General features: G+C 34.1%; 1 protein-coding gene across 1 annotated transcript in view; it reads right to left on the bottom strand.

Annotated features, from left to right (window-relative positions):
* Positions 1-15942, bottom strand: part of LOC133331272 (protein lozenge-like) — a 49554-nt gene that overhangs the window by 19618 nt on the left and 13994 nt on the right. Inside the window, exon 4 of the mRNA XM_061539672.1 lies at positions 3895-4008. Coding sequence (XP_061395656.1) covers positions 3895-4008 — 114 coding nt within the window. The remainder of the gene's footprint in view (positions 1-3894; positions 4009-15942) is intronic.

The raw sequence follows: 15942 nt of genomic DNA, 5'->3' as shown, positions 1-15942 counted from the left end.
TCTAATCGCAAGACTCTATTTAAAAATTAATTTTTATAGGGAGGGAAGGCTAGTTTCTAGGTTTAGAATTTAATTCGGGGCATTATTTGGAAGATACAACATTAATTTAATAAAAAAATCGTAGAAACTGAATTCAATGCACTATTGTAAAAGTCGTTGTGTTCTCTAAAAATTAATACATCAATAATCTCCTTACAATATCTGCTTATTGGTACATTGATACATAGGAGGACGATATTGCAATTGTTCACATATATCGGATTATTCTCTTGCCCAATAAATATTATTTTCCAAGATTTTCTAAGCAAAAAAACACGTGGTGATATATGGGAATATAATCGCAAGACTCTATTTATATAGCAAAAATGAATTTTCAAGGTTTGACTGTATAGGGGGGGAAGGTCAGTAGCATATATTTCACGGCATTATTTGGAAGATATAACATTCATTTAGTTTAAAAAATCGTAAAAACGTTTCACCGTTCTCTTCTTTTTTTCAAATCCCTATATCTGTGCACCGTAAAACATAATAGGTCTTGAACACGCATTAAATATTTTCAATTTATTATTCTTAGTTATTTTTTTAGATTTTGTTATAAATGTAGAATTGAAAGCGATTTTAGAAGAAATGAGTTTTGATTGTAAATGGGTATTGAAAGATTAATTGTGTGTTAGTTCAATTCCAAGGAAATTATATCTGTTAACGATTTCTATATTGTGACCAGCATACTGGTATTTAGTTTACGCTTCAAGAGGCACAAGGACTCGACATAGAAGGATGATATATTCCTCTTTCGATTTGACTTAAGACATGTCATCTCAAAAGAGTTATCTGCAAACAAATAATCGTGTCAGAACTCAAAAATTGGACCTATGGCGAATTTATCCTTTTTGTTTCGAAAATTCTCGTCAAGGACATTCACCTCCAAAGGGGGAATTTTCCACACCTCCAGGATATAAGCTTCAGTTCGTTTTTTAGTACAATGGAGTGATTATAAATAAGGTCTATGTCTAAATGTTTACCTATATAACTTATCTTCGAACGAAAAGGGAAACAAAAATATTTGCATTTAACTGAAAATAAAAAAACGAAAAACAGTGAGGTCTTGAATCGACACTGAACTTGGAGTTGACCTTATATCTGGTGTGATCGCAAATTGTTATATCGTAAGATCTCTGTGGCCAATTTTCCCGTAAAAGAGCTATGGCTTCGTGGGTTGTTAGGCAAATAGCTTTATCTTTATGAAATTTAACTTTATCCTGATCAATACCATCCAACTTCGACCACAAAAATCATTAATGATCTCTTGATAGTACAACACTTCCACAGCAACTGTTGATCTAAACTCATTTTGGATAAAAGTAATGTCCAATGACCCCGTCAGACCATTAAACCCACCAACAGACACACGTTATGTACTTGTTGAGATTTCCTAACCCATGATGTGACAATTTTACTTTTACTATGACAAATTTGCCCTTCTAGGGCCTTGATATAATCTACACGCGCTTTCATATCTATGTGCCCTTCTGAGACCCCGTAAAAAGAAACTATTGATTGTATTGTTCGAGGAAGAGGCACTTCTGCAGATATAATTTCTCCCTCCAGGATCACTGTATTCCAAATTATAGTCACTTCGCAGGGAAAAACGTATAAAATTCCGAATACCGAATAGTAAAAACCAGTCATGTCTATATATAGCAAATCCGCAGTCAGTAGTTGATCGCTCTCCGCCCAGATATTTTTTCTCCCTCCAGGATCACTGAATTCCAAATTATGGTCTCTTCGATGGGAAAATACGCCTAAAACGTATAAAATTCCGAATATCGAAGCAGATTAGCGAATAGTAAATACCAATGAAGTTAAAAAAAATTCTTCGTCATTGTGCTTTGATCGCTTTCCTGCCTTAAGATCGCTTCACGCTTTCCCGCCCTCAGATCGTTCCTCTTGTGTCTAACTCTCTCATCTATTGCAATGACATAGTTCTCTTGTACGATTAATAAACCAACCATCGATGTTTATTCCCTCTACTTTCTTCACTTCAGTGCAAACATTCGTTATGATAACAACTACATAATTCTCATTTACTTCGTATCTCACTTTTCGTCACTGAAGTTGTCGAGAACCAGGGTTACCGTTGTGCGACTAAAGTTGCAATTTGCAACTCTGTTTGCAGAGTTACAGGGCATGAAATTAAATTCAAACTAATTTGGATTCGTCTACGTCGTTTTGAGTTCCTCGGGTATCTGACATATTCTCGGAATAGTTTTATTGACAAATTTACTTTCCCTGCGACTTTTTTTCAAGTGAACGACTTTTTGTGCAACTTTTTTAAAAATTCCCAGTGGTAACACTGTCGAGAACCACAGTTAGCGAATAGTAAATACATTTGAAGCTTCGTTTGGGAGATCCCTACTCTTAGAGCAGCTCGTCAATATTTAAAAAAAGTGATACGCTTTAATCTCTATCCCGTCTTTATCTCGCTCTAATTTTTAAATAACATCTGCGCTTAGGTCGTTCTTGCTTTTAATTCACACATTCCAACGTTTGTGGTCAGATTACTATTACAACAACATATGTCACTAAACAAGATCAACGAACGAAATATATTTATTCATTCCCATAAAATAATTTTTTTTAAACATTATAACATAATTCTCATTAACTTCGTAACAACGAATGTATATCACCTTTTATTACTGAAGTTATTCCGCATCAGATTTTATGAATAGTAAATACAAGTGAAGTCGGCGTTTGGCAAATCCGCAGTCATTGTAGCTCATCAGTTGTTAACAAATGTAATTCTCATTCACTTCGTTACTGAGGATGCATAAGTAACACTTAGTGAATAGTAAATATAATTATTGTAATAGTTCGGCTAAGTATACAATAAGAATAATTGTTAGTTTGTAAGTTATTTAATAACTCTGTTCAATAAATTGATGGAAAAAATATATCTTGAATATTAAGTTGAAGTGAAGTCAGCGTTTGGCAAATCAGCCATAGTAACTCGTCAGTAGTTAACAAATGTCTTCGGCCTTGAGTTTTGCTCACTCTCCAGCCCTTAGCACGATCCAGTGTTTAACTGGGTCTAACGGTTTACTTAATGCTATATTATTAAAAAAAACATATATCTCTTGTACAATATATTTCAGCCCCCGTCCTAAATATCTCGGCTTACCTAAGCCGTAGGTTGGGTAATCTACTTATACTCCCCCATTCTACATTGAAATTCAGTCCAAATAGAGATATGAAACTCAGAAAACGTAAACTTTTCGTGGTTCTATAAGGTCCGAGTAATTGGCGACAAAATTTTCGTTTTATTTTAAATGATCCAGAAATTGAGCTGAAAAATTTGGCTTTGAATGAAATGTTATCGAAACTTTTCAAATGGTGTAATGAATTAATGACTTGGATGTTCGGCGACAATGGGAAAAAAGCAAAAAAAAAAACGTTCTAAACTCTCACCATTTAACCAATTCTCAACATTTTTATTATCATCCTCCGCCGCTAATGTATTAACATCAACAAAATTCGACATAAAACCACTTTCAAATTCTGCCGCATGTACAAAATCCGAATTCTCCCCACTCAGCTGCGATGCTGGTGAGGATGTTGTATCCACAGATGCATTTAAATCACCCGTCATTTCTCGGTGGGGACTAACTAACGATAGGGAATGAAAGGATTGTTTTATGGACATCGATACTAATGACGACGCGGAGGAGGATAATGTGGGTGAGGTGGACGATGTTGTTGTTGTCAGTCGTATTTCTTCGTTTGTTAATTGACGGATTTGTTGTGTTGACAACGAGGACGACGATGGCGGCGGCGGTGCAGGCAACATTGTTCTAATTTGTGTGTGGCGTTTATTTTTTATCGACATCGACTTACTTGTTTTGGAGCGTGGTTCACGCGGTCCATCAACGGTAACTTTTATCGCTTTGGCATAGGTGGCCACCTGTCGGGGAAATGTATCCACAGTTATGGTTAGGGTAAAACTTTTACCTAAAATGAGAGAAAAAAGAAGAGCAGAAAAGAAACAGAAGTGTTAAAATTATTGCTGCCGTAAATTTTAATTATTTTTTGTTCGTGTGGATTATAAATTTTATAAATTATGTGCAGAACGACAACATCGTAAGATATGTATGTATGTAGTTATGTACTTCAAAGTGGCTGTGTTTAAGAAATTGATTTCCTTCGTCAAGGTTCTTGTTTTTTGATGGGTTTTGACACCCGAATTTAATTGTTTTCCAGGGATCATTTAACACGCGCCATTAACAGTTGGCGGTCTTCTTTCTTTTGGGAGGTTCGTAAGTGTAGTGAAAATGAAGATTGATTTTTTGATGTTTCAATGACATAAATTGCTTAAAATGATTTTGGGAATTTTGAAAGGCATTAAAATGTCGATTTTTGCTAAATTGACAATTTACCAATTCTTAATGGATTTTTTTTAGAGCAAAGTCTATATAATACTTATTCAGAGGTTTTTTTTATATAAAGAATGCCCTTTTCGTAGGTATTTTAGACATAGGAGAGCTTCAGGAAGGCTTCGAGACATACGAGGACTACTTTCCGTGGAAGAAAAAGGCTGTATTAAATTTGTTACACCGGATGGATAAGTGTTTCACTTGTTTGCGAAAAGTAAATACCACATGGAGTACATGGACATTCAACATAGAAAACCTTATGTCTAGAAGACCTACTGCCCATAATAACTGCTGGTAATCTTATGTAGCTAAAAGGCCTATTGGAGGTCTCCTATACCTAGTAGATCTTCAATGCTCTAAAGACCTCCTGAATGTTTACTTCGGTGTAATCATTCATTATGAATTAACAAAATAATTCTCATTCACTTTTTTACTGCGGATGGATAAGCAATCATTGTTATATAAAATCGTACAGAAGTCTTCAACACAAAGAGATTTTCTATAAAAATAATACTTCTCATTTGAATTAGTGATTTAAATTTAGAAAAATAAGAATTATGCTAATTAATAAACTCTGTTTAATGAATTGGTGGAAAAATATATATTGAATCTTGCTTATTAAATAGAAGTGAAGTGTGGCATCAGCGAGTGGCAAATACGCAGTCATAGTAGCTTGTCAGTAGTTAACAAATATCTTCGGCCTTGCTCCTTCTCCAGCGAGAAGTTTTCCTGATTGGCAACTTTTCAAATACAAAATCGACGCTATAGAGGTCATTTATGTCCAGACGCTCTTTTCGATGTCTTCTAAAATTCTTCTAACGTAGAAGATATTTTAAAGCATACCTTATACCTTAGGCATTCAATACAAAGAGTTTTTCTATAAATAGAATATCTCCCGCTTTTAGGCCTCTATTTGTATTAGTGATTTCAATTTAGAAAAATAAGAATTATGCTAAGTATTCGATAAGAATAGAATAGAATAATATAGCGTGTGGCAAATCCGCAGTCATAGTAGCTCCTCAGTAGTTAACAACTATCTTCGGTCCTCCTTGCTTGGCAATTTTTTGTATTGAGGTCTTTTATACCCAGACACTCTTCTCGATGTCTTTTGGAGATCTTTCAAATACAGTACCTTCTAGAATTCTTCTATACGAAGAAGTTCCATTAACCCTCTATCTTTCAAATATAATACCTTCTAGATTTCTTCTATACGAAGAAATTCCATTAACCCTTTGTGGCCCAATATTGACCACAGGCAACAAAATGTATTATTTGGATTTCATATGTCTAGACCTGATTATGGACGACACATACCAAAAGATCTAAAAAGTTAAAATTTTTGGTACAGTTGTGAGCTTTTCAATATAGAGAAGAGGGTACATTTGTGTACAGTACTAATTTGTGTATACAGTCCAAATTATTTACATTGCTTCGTATTCGTTAAAGGTATTCCTTATCTGGAGAGATTATTAATATAGAAAATCTTCAATACAAATATATTTTCAGTGTCGCAAATCCGCGGTCATAGCAGCTGCAATCCCTTTTAAAATTCTTCTAAACATAAAAGCTCTTTTTTAAGGACACTCATTATTTACATACATTCTTCTGGTGGCTTTCAGTTTGCGTTCTATTCATAGAAGACCATCATATTAAAATAAGAACTCCAAAGCCTATTTAATATTTTCTGGAGGCCTTTTATATAAGATAACAATTTTTATTAAATAATTTTAACAATTTTTTCTTGGGCAGCATTTGCTTCAATCCAATTAAAATCATATTTTTTTGAGATCCTGCTTAGCCTCTTCTTTGATGGAGGTTTTGTTTTCCTAATCATGGTCCTAGTTTTGGAAACTTATTAAAAATAAACGAGATCTAAAAGAGCCACTCCTGAAAAATTCGACCATTCAATTTTCACTTTTTTTAATTTCAATTTTTTTTAAACTTTTGTACTGCAAAACAACAACTTTTGTAACTTTAAATTGAAATTGTCTCCTATATATGAGACAATATATTAATATGTAAATATTCCTTAATAGAATTTGTCTGGCAGACTTTAAAGTTCATAGCTATGTAAATTATATTTACGATTGTAAATATCCTTATTGGAAAAAAACTAAGGCAAAAACATAAAATACACACAGACACCGTACATATGTAAACGAAAACCACAAAACAATTTTAAGAACACGTTTAGGAAAAAAACGGACTCCTTAGTCAGAATGGAATAGGGAAATAGAATAACACCGTATCCTACAATATCAATGTCAAGCTAAAATTTATTTTTAGAAAAAAAAAAAAAAATTGGGAACCGAAAAAAACTATTTGTGCAGTATTTTTATGGATTGATAAATAATGGAAAAAGGATATGGCAACAATGCAGAATAAAGAAGTAAAAAGTATCAATAGTTTTTCCAGACAGATATATACCCTGAAATTTTATGTTGTATAAACTAATTCTGACGTTTATATGAAAGGTACCAGAGATGATTGTCCTATATATCCTAAATCTGTTTGGACCACACAGGATTGACCATTTGAGTCATATGATGTACATGTTTATAACAAATCGGATACTCCATTTAATATGATACTCCATGTTTTTAAACTGCTGACTCTTCGAACTTGATTTAGATCGAAAATTCCATTCGCGTTGTACAAGAAAGACATAGTTTGCAAATATTGAGCCTTTGTGGGGAGGTACTACAAGGAGTGACAGTTAATTAAACAAGCCCATCTTATATATACTAAAGAAAAGGATAAGGTTATGGACTGGCTTACTGACTGATTCACTGACTGACTGATAAAAATTAAGCTAGAATTTTGAAATTTGGACTGAGGGTCTTTGTCCAAAGCTGAGTTTTTAAAAATTCGTACTAAAAATGCATGAAAAGAGCCGGTAGAGCTAGAACTCTTAAATCTGAAAATTGAATCTCTGATGAAATGTAGAATAGATGTAGCAAAGGTTTCTTGGGCATTCGAACGATGAATATGCGAAAAGTACTATAATGTAATAAATTTGGTACAATTTCGTGCCATATGAATGTATAGAACTGAAAACTTGAAATTCGGAATGCAAAATAAGGTTGAGAATGTATGGTCGATATAAGGAGGTGAAAGCATGCACACATGTGTACGAAAACGGATGAAGCTGCGATTTAAAAATTTCAAATTTACATTACCCTCGGAGTGTGGAATAGTGATAGGTAGGTAGTTTGGGAAATGTCTTCCTATGTGTACGAAAGGTACTAAATGGTACTATATTTGCTACAATTTGAATTTGGGTGAACCAATAGAACTGGAACACTAAAATAAGAATACTACTGCATTGTACTAAATTTTGGTACCATTTTGATTTCCTGAAATTTGGAGTTAGGATTACTGTTGGGGTGTAGAATTGGGATATGTAGGTAGTTTTGGAAATTTGTACTAATGGTACTAAATTTGATACCATTTTTGATTTAGGTGAATCGATAGAGCTGGAATACTAAATATTTGGGATTAGTATTACTACTGGAGTGTAGAATTGAGATAAGTAAATAGTTTTGGGCATTTGTACTTAGTGTACTAAGTGGTACTAAATTTGATACATTTTGGATTTAGGTGAACCTATAGAGCTGGAATCCTGAAATTTGGAATTCAAACTATTGTTGAAGTGTGGGTTTAGTTTTGGAAATTTGTACTTATGTGTACTAAATGGTACTAAATTTGGAATTAAGATTACTTTTTTTCGTACTTATGTGTACTACTTGATGTTAGTATCACTGTTGGGGTGTTGGATTAGGTTATGTAGGATGTTTTGGAAATGTCTACTAATGTGTACTAAATGTCACTAAATTTGGTACAATTTGGATATTAGGTAGTTATAAAAATTTGTATTAATGTATGCTAATTGGTACTAAATTTGGATTTGGGTGAGCCTATATTTGAAATTTGAAAATTTTTTTGGAAATAAGTATTACAAGAGTATAAAGTGTAATTAATTATACCAAATATAATATAGAGCTAGATATCTGTTGCGAACAGAATTGGTGTGTAGTGTTGAGATGTGGAGGTATTGATACCTTAACTTTAATTATAGTCGGTATTGGATTTTAAATAAATCCCACATTCGCTAATGAACTCCCATATTGCTGGTCCATGTGTTAGTCCACACTTCCGTCTTTGCCAAAACATGTTTAACATAGGTACCATATTCGGGCCACAAACTCAAAAAAAAAAAAAATATCCCATCGACCTTTACGCATTTTTCTGTGTCCCCTTATTACCAAAGGAAATGGTGTAGTGTGGAAGTGTGTCCAGTTGAACCATTAAATTGACAAACAGAAATAAGTAAATAAGCCAATCCCGAAGTTTTTTTATGAACCCAAAGAACATTTTCGAATAATGGCAACGATATTGAGACTCACACACGTATACAAAAAGAAGGACTCATAAAATGCGACATTTTTGTTAGCGAGTTATATTCGCCCCATCAGAACAGACCTTTTGAAGTCCAGCTAAGAAGATTGGAGATTTTTTATGTAGATTACGAACTTTTTAAAGTCACAACAGAGCATGATTGTGGATACCTTTTTTTGTCAGAGATGTTTTCGTCAAGGGAGTAAATTAATATGCTAGCACTGTGATGGTCGTTACTCTTGTTGTTGTTGTTGCTATTTCTTGCGGTGGGTTGGGTTTATACTTCTTGTTATTTTTTGCTCTCAGCGCTTTTTTTCTTTCTTGGATTTTATTTTCGTTTCGTTGCCGCATACAATAGCAGCCACTTTGACTTCTTTAAACGCTGAATTTACACGTCATTGCGGGTCGTTTGGGTATTTTACGATTTTTTTCATCGAGCAAAGATATTTCCCATTCGTTCGGCGATTCGTTCGTTGGTTCTCTGGTGCTTGCTGGGTTGCTTGGTATATTTTTTTGGAGGATGGTGTTTTGCTGGCCACCTTTTTATGTGAGCTCCACACACAATTCCATTGTGTGGTGTTGTTTTTGTTGTTGTTTGTGTTCAAGAGAAATGAACTACACCCACTTCATTTGTGGCAAAAACAAATAAAAACAAACCCACACACACACATATATACAACCATAAATAACATACATACATACAGTTGTTACATACATACAGATTCAGTTATTATTCAGTTGAAACGGAATGAAAATAAACTTCAGTCTACATATGGCTACATACATACATATATTGTAATGTCTGTTACACATTGTGTATATATGTATGTTTGTATGTATGCCCTCTACGTTTGTAAATACCAACCAATCTCACAGTCTAAAGAGAAAGAGAGCACACAGGCGTACTAAATAGCAGATGATATAGACCAAGTTAACCACAAAAACCTCAGCCACAGAACGAGATGAAAAAAACATCGAATAACAACTCAAACTCACACACAAACACATAGTCAGTCATTCGCATAAATATACATCGACTATTTACATATTTACACTGTTTGTCGCTTACACTTTTATTTCGTTGTTGTTGCTGTGTTTTTTTTTTGTTGCAATCACAGGCGAATTGGTAACACCACACGTTCACTTCATTGTAAATTTATGTACATATGTGTATTTGTCTGTGTGTGTGTCTGTCTTCATTAGTTTGTGATATATAAATATGTACGAGGATGTTGCAACCGGCAATGTTTTTTTTTCTGTGGTGTCAAATTGACAGTGGCCTAAACAGGATACAATGTTATAAATCCGAAATTTTTATGGTTCGAAAATTGTGATGAAATGGTAAATGTGTATTTTTGCAAAGATCCTCGCTTAAAAATGAGTGTTCGAAAAAATATTTTTTGGGCCCTTATAATACTATTTGTACAAATTCACGCCTCCAGGTGGATGCTTAAAATAATATTTTTCAAATTCCAAGCTTAGAGATTGGTACCTAAAATATTTTTAACCACGCCTATTGCTCATTAGGCCCTTTGAAAACCCTATTTCAAAATCCACGCCTATTGCTCATTAGGCCCTTTGAAAACCCTATTTCAAAATCCACGCCTATTGCTCATTAGGCCCTTTGAAAACCCTATTTAAAAAAAATCCACGCATATTGCTCATTAGGCCCTTTGAAAACCCTATTTAAAAAATCCACGCCTATTGCTCATTAGCCCCTTTGAAAACCTTATTTATAAAATCCACGCCTATTGCTCATTAGGCCCTTTAAAAAACCTTTTTTAAAAATCCACGCCTATTGCTCATTAGCCCCTTTGAAAACCTTATTTATAAAATCCACGCCTATTGCTCATTAGGCCCCTACATAAAAAATCCTTTAAAAAATAGTTTTTAAAATCCACACTTACAGTTGGGTCCTTCCACGTCCTTCCTTATAGGGGAGTATTTTTTAATCCACGTTTATAAGTTAGATCTTAAAAATTATTTTTAATTTGAAGCATTCAAAACCGACGTTTAAAAATTATTCGAACAACATTTTGGAAAAAATCTACGCCATCTTAAACCCGTAAGGAAAATTCAAAAGTTGGACGGGACCGACTATATGACCTCTATTCACCACTTTTGGTACATACAAGAGATGTTAATATCTACAATATCCTGTAGATAGAACAGACATAGAATCTTTGGAGGACCATTGAGATGGAATCGGGCGAAATTACATGTGCTATCTAGATAAATATTTGAACCAATTGAATGAAAACCCCCATACACATACCATTTTAAAATCAATGAAAAATTGCATGTCAAACGGACTTTGATTCTTTGGTGTATCATTTCTATGAAATTGAGTCAAATTATGTATGGGAGCAATATATAAACACATGGACCTAATTGAGCAACCATTGCATACACCATTTGTTTTTTGTTATCAATCTATAGTCAATTTAATACCCTCTGACAAATTTCGTATAAATCGAACAAACATAGGCCATTCGGTGCACCATTTACATAAAATCGAACGATTTCTCCTCAATTGCATTCGCTATGCAACATTTTGCGCAATCGGACAAATATTGGGAGTTAGGTTTATCATTCACATAAGACCGGGCGAAACTATATATGGGAGCTATACCTAATCTGAACCGATTTTAACAAAACTTCGCAGAATCAGTCTGAACCTAATTCAGTACTCTGTGCAAAATTTTGTTCAATCGGACAAATATTGGGAGTTTGGTGTAAGATACACATAAAATCGGACGAAACTATATATGGGAGCTATAACTAAATCTGAACCGATTTTAACAAAACTTCGCAGACATCAGTCTGTACCTAATTCAGTACTCTGTGCAATTTTTTTTTTCAATCGGACACATATTGGGAATTTGGTATATCTATCATTCACAAAATATCGGGCGAAACTATATATGGGATATATATCTAAATCTGAACCGATTTCCACAAAACTTCGCATACATCAATCAGGATGTAATTCAGAACTCTGTGCAAAATTGTGTCCCAATCGGACAAATATAGGGAGTTTGGTGCACCATTTACATAAAATCGAACGAAACTATAAATGGGAGCTATATCTAAATCTGAAACGATTTTCTTCAATTTCAATAGGGTTCGTGGACCAAACAAATGAGCTCTACCAAATTTTCAACCAAATCGAATTATAAATGCGACCTGTTCTTTGCTCACAAAAATACATGGACGGACATGCATAAATCGACTCAGAATGTGATTCTATGCACATTCTCAAAAGGAACTATGGGTCTATCTCGATTCCTTTTTGCCTGTTACAAACAATACCCTGTACCACAGAGTGGTGAACGGTATAAAAATTTACGTCTTGAAAAAAAAATATTTTTAAAAAATCTACGCCTCGAAAAAAATATTTTTAAAAAATCTACGCCCTGAAAAAAATATTTTTAAAAAATCTACGTCTTGAAAAAAATATTTTTAAAGAATCTACGCCTTGAAAAAAATATTTTTAAAAAATATACGCCTTGAAAAAATAATATTTTCAGTCGAAACATCATCAAAAACATTTTTAAAAAACCTACGACTTAATACAATAGTTTTAAACCAGTGAGCGCTGCAGTATAGTCGGACGGGGCCGACCATACGATACTAAACACAACTACCATGGAACTCTTACTTTCTGCGGATGTTTATTCCGAGTCTGGGCAATATTTAGTTATAGTTGCACCGTCTTGCTCGATTAGAGGCAAAAACACCTCTTCCTTATACTGACATATTTTCCGAATATTACTAATATTCAGTACAGACCTTGTAATTTCTTGTCCATATTCCCTTCACCATGGGTTGCGTTGTGATGTTCGGCTTATAATGGTGGCCTATAGATCGACTCGAAAAAAAACAAAAACAAAAAATTAAGTTTTCGGTCCATTTTATCCCAAAATTATTATCTGATCATCACCGAAAATTATTAGCGTTGTCCTTGACCATACCTGGAACCTCATGTAACATTTCAAAGCTATCAGCGCTATATTTTCGTCCTCTAGTGTGGTAATGATTTACTAAGTAATATCTCAGTACGTAAGCACCTGTCAATATATACGTGTAACTCCCACATCCGAGTACATACGACAATAGAATTGGTATCAGTTTAATGGACAACCAATCCTCTTGGATATACTATCACCTTCTCGGGTCTATGTCCTTCAGGGGTAAATCTATACGCTATAAAATACAAACTTTTGTAATTTTGCACACAAAAGTCAGGGTCCATTTGACCCGCTAAATATTGACCGATATTTATTAAAACAGGCATACTTATTCTTTGGCCCGATCCCCTTCTCCTTCTCCAAAAATTCGCGATGTTTGGGCCATAATTGCGCCCTCTGAAGCGACCAGAAAATCAGACAAAAAAAGTTTTTGGTCCATTTCATCACCTAAATATTAACCGATCTTTACCAAAAGACCCCTTTGTCTTCATTGGCCAGAACCCATCCTACATGAAAAGTTTCATGAAGTTTCATGGTCCATTACTGTGGCCTGTATCGTGTTTACAAATTATAATGGACAGATGGACGGACAGACGGCGGACATGTCTAGATCGACTCAGCTAGTCGAGATGTGACGATCGGTATACTTAAAGGTATGTCTAGGACCAATATTTCGCGGCGTTACAAACTCTTGGGGCTGCACAAAGCTATAATACCCTGACAACATTGTTTTTAAGGATATAAAAATCAAGGCCAGGTTTGAAAATGTCTAAAAAATATTTTTAAAACTTTAAAAATGATTTTGAAGCTCCAAAGCCCAGGATACAAAATCGATGTCTGCTTTGAAGCTTTAAAAACATTTTCTTGAAAAAATTAAATTTAATATAAAATACTGAGAAGTGTAGCTTTCCAACCTTCCATTTAAAAATATATTTATATGTTGCTATATATTATTGTACTATATGACATTATGTGGCATTCATTGGTGGTCAGTTTAAAATTCCATAAATTTGTTCATGTGCAAGCAGCCCTTCACTCGACATTCTGCAAATAAGCGAAAGCAGGACTGATGTTTCCCATTCTATTTGCATTCTCAATTTATGTTATTTGTAATGAAGCAATTGTTGTTGTTTTAATCATAATCATTTGTTAATAATTGTTGTTATTTAAGTTTATTATATGAATTGACGGACAACAACAAAAAAATAGTACATAACTCATTGTGACAGAAGTGATTTTTAATATCATTACCGCATTTTTATAATTTTTAAATTCTGTTTTAATGATGTTGAAGGAAAAAAATCGAAAAAAATTATATATTAAAATATTAAAAATGTTATATTAAGAACGCCCACCTCCAAGCCGAATTTATTAAAAACATAATTCAAAATCTCTTCCAAAATAAATGACACAAAATTAGCAACACCCATTTAAAAAAAAAAATGATATAATCACAACCCAAATTAAAAAAAAACGAAACGAAACACAATTGAACCCCCCTGCATTTGCTGACCGGTTGCTGTTTTTGACAGCCGTGGACATTTTAATAGGTTGAATGGATCACAAAAACAGCAAGCGAGCAGCAGTGCAAAAAAAAACTCAACTCGCCATAATCAAAACAGCAAAAAAAAAAAAAAACATTGAATACAAAACTCAATTGAAATAATGGCCGCTGTTTTCGCCAGAGAGGCCGAACCAAAACAGAAAACAAAAAAATGATATCAGCGAGAACGGTCTGATTGAAATGACATTTAATCAAGCAGAACAGCAGTTGTTAGCGTTTTGATTGCTGTTTTCGTTGTTTTTTTTTTTCAATTTTTAAGATTGGGATGATTATATGTAAGAATGTTTTAATTAGCTGTTTTCCGAGGGAAAGAAATAATTTGAAAATATCATTTGACAATATTTTGATTTTAATTATAAAAAAATATAACTATGGATTTTATCGATTTGAAATAATAAACTTAATAAATATTCGAGTTATTATACCGTACATAACTATGTTGTCAGGGTATTATAGCTTTGTGCAACCCCAAAAGTTTGCGAAATATTGGTCGTAGACCCACCTTTAAGTATACCGATCGTCATATCTCAACTAGCTGAGTCTATCTAGACATGTGTGTCCATAATTTGTAAACACGATGCAGGCCACAGTTATGGACCAACCTTTACGAAATTTTGCATGTAGGATGGGTTCTGGCCAATGAAGACCCCCATTGTTTTTGGAAAAGATCGGCTGATGTTTAGGGGATGAAATGGACCAAAAACTTTATTTTTGTCTGATTTTCTGGTCGCTCCAGAGGCCGCAATTATGGCCCGAACATTGCGAATTTTTTACATAGAGAAAGGGATCGGGCTAAAGAATAAACATGCCTGTTTTGATTAAGATCGGTCAATATATAGCGGGTCAAATGGACCCAGACTTTTGTGTGAAAAATTACAAAAATTTTATTCTATGGCGTATATACATACTCCTGAAGGACATAGACCCAAGAAGTTGATAGTATATCCAAGAGGATTGGTTGACCTTTAAATTGATACCAATTATATTGTCATATGTACTCGGATGTGGGAGTTACACATAAACATTTACAGGGGCATACGTATTCAGATATTATTTAGTAACCCATTACCACACTAGAGGGCGAAAATATAGCGCTGATCGCTTTGAAATTTCCATGAGGATCCCGTTATGGTCAACGACAACGCCTATAATTTTCGGTGATGATCAGATAATAATTTTGGGATGAAGTGGAACAAAATCTTATTTTTTTATGTTTTTTTTTCGAGTCATCTATAGGCCAAAATTGAAAGCCGTACATGACACGCATGTCCCACGGTGAAGGGAATCTGGACAATTAATTTGAAGAGCTGCACTGAATATTAGTAATACTTGTAGATCTCGGTCAAGAGGGTACAAAAGTAAGATTTTCGTGGAAGTTGTGTAGGGTATCATACGGTCGGCCCCGTCCGACTATACTGCTCCGCTCACTGTTTTTTTTTTTTTTTTGTTAAGTTACTCGATCAAAGCTCAGATTTTTATACCCTACACAACTATGTTGTCAGGGCATTATAGCTTTGTGCAGCCCCAAATGTTTGTAACACCGCGAAATATTGGTCCTAGACCCACCTTTAAGTATACC

This window comes from Musca vetustissima, unplaced genomic scaffold (assembly GCF_032173495.1).
Source record: "Musca vetustissima isolate MV318-11 ecotype Yass unplaced genomic scaffold, APGP_CSIRO_Mvet_v1 utg7396, whole genome shotgun sequence".
NCBI lineage: Eukaryota > Metazoa > Arthropoda > Insecta > Diptera > Muscidae > Musca > Musca vetustissima.
This window is presented reverse-complemented; position numbering and strand designations above follow the sequence as displayed.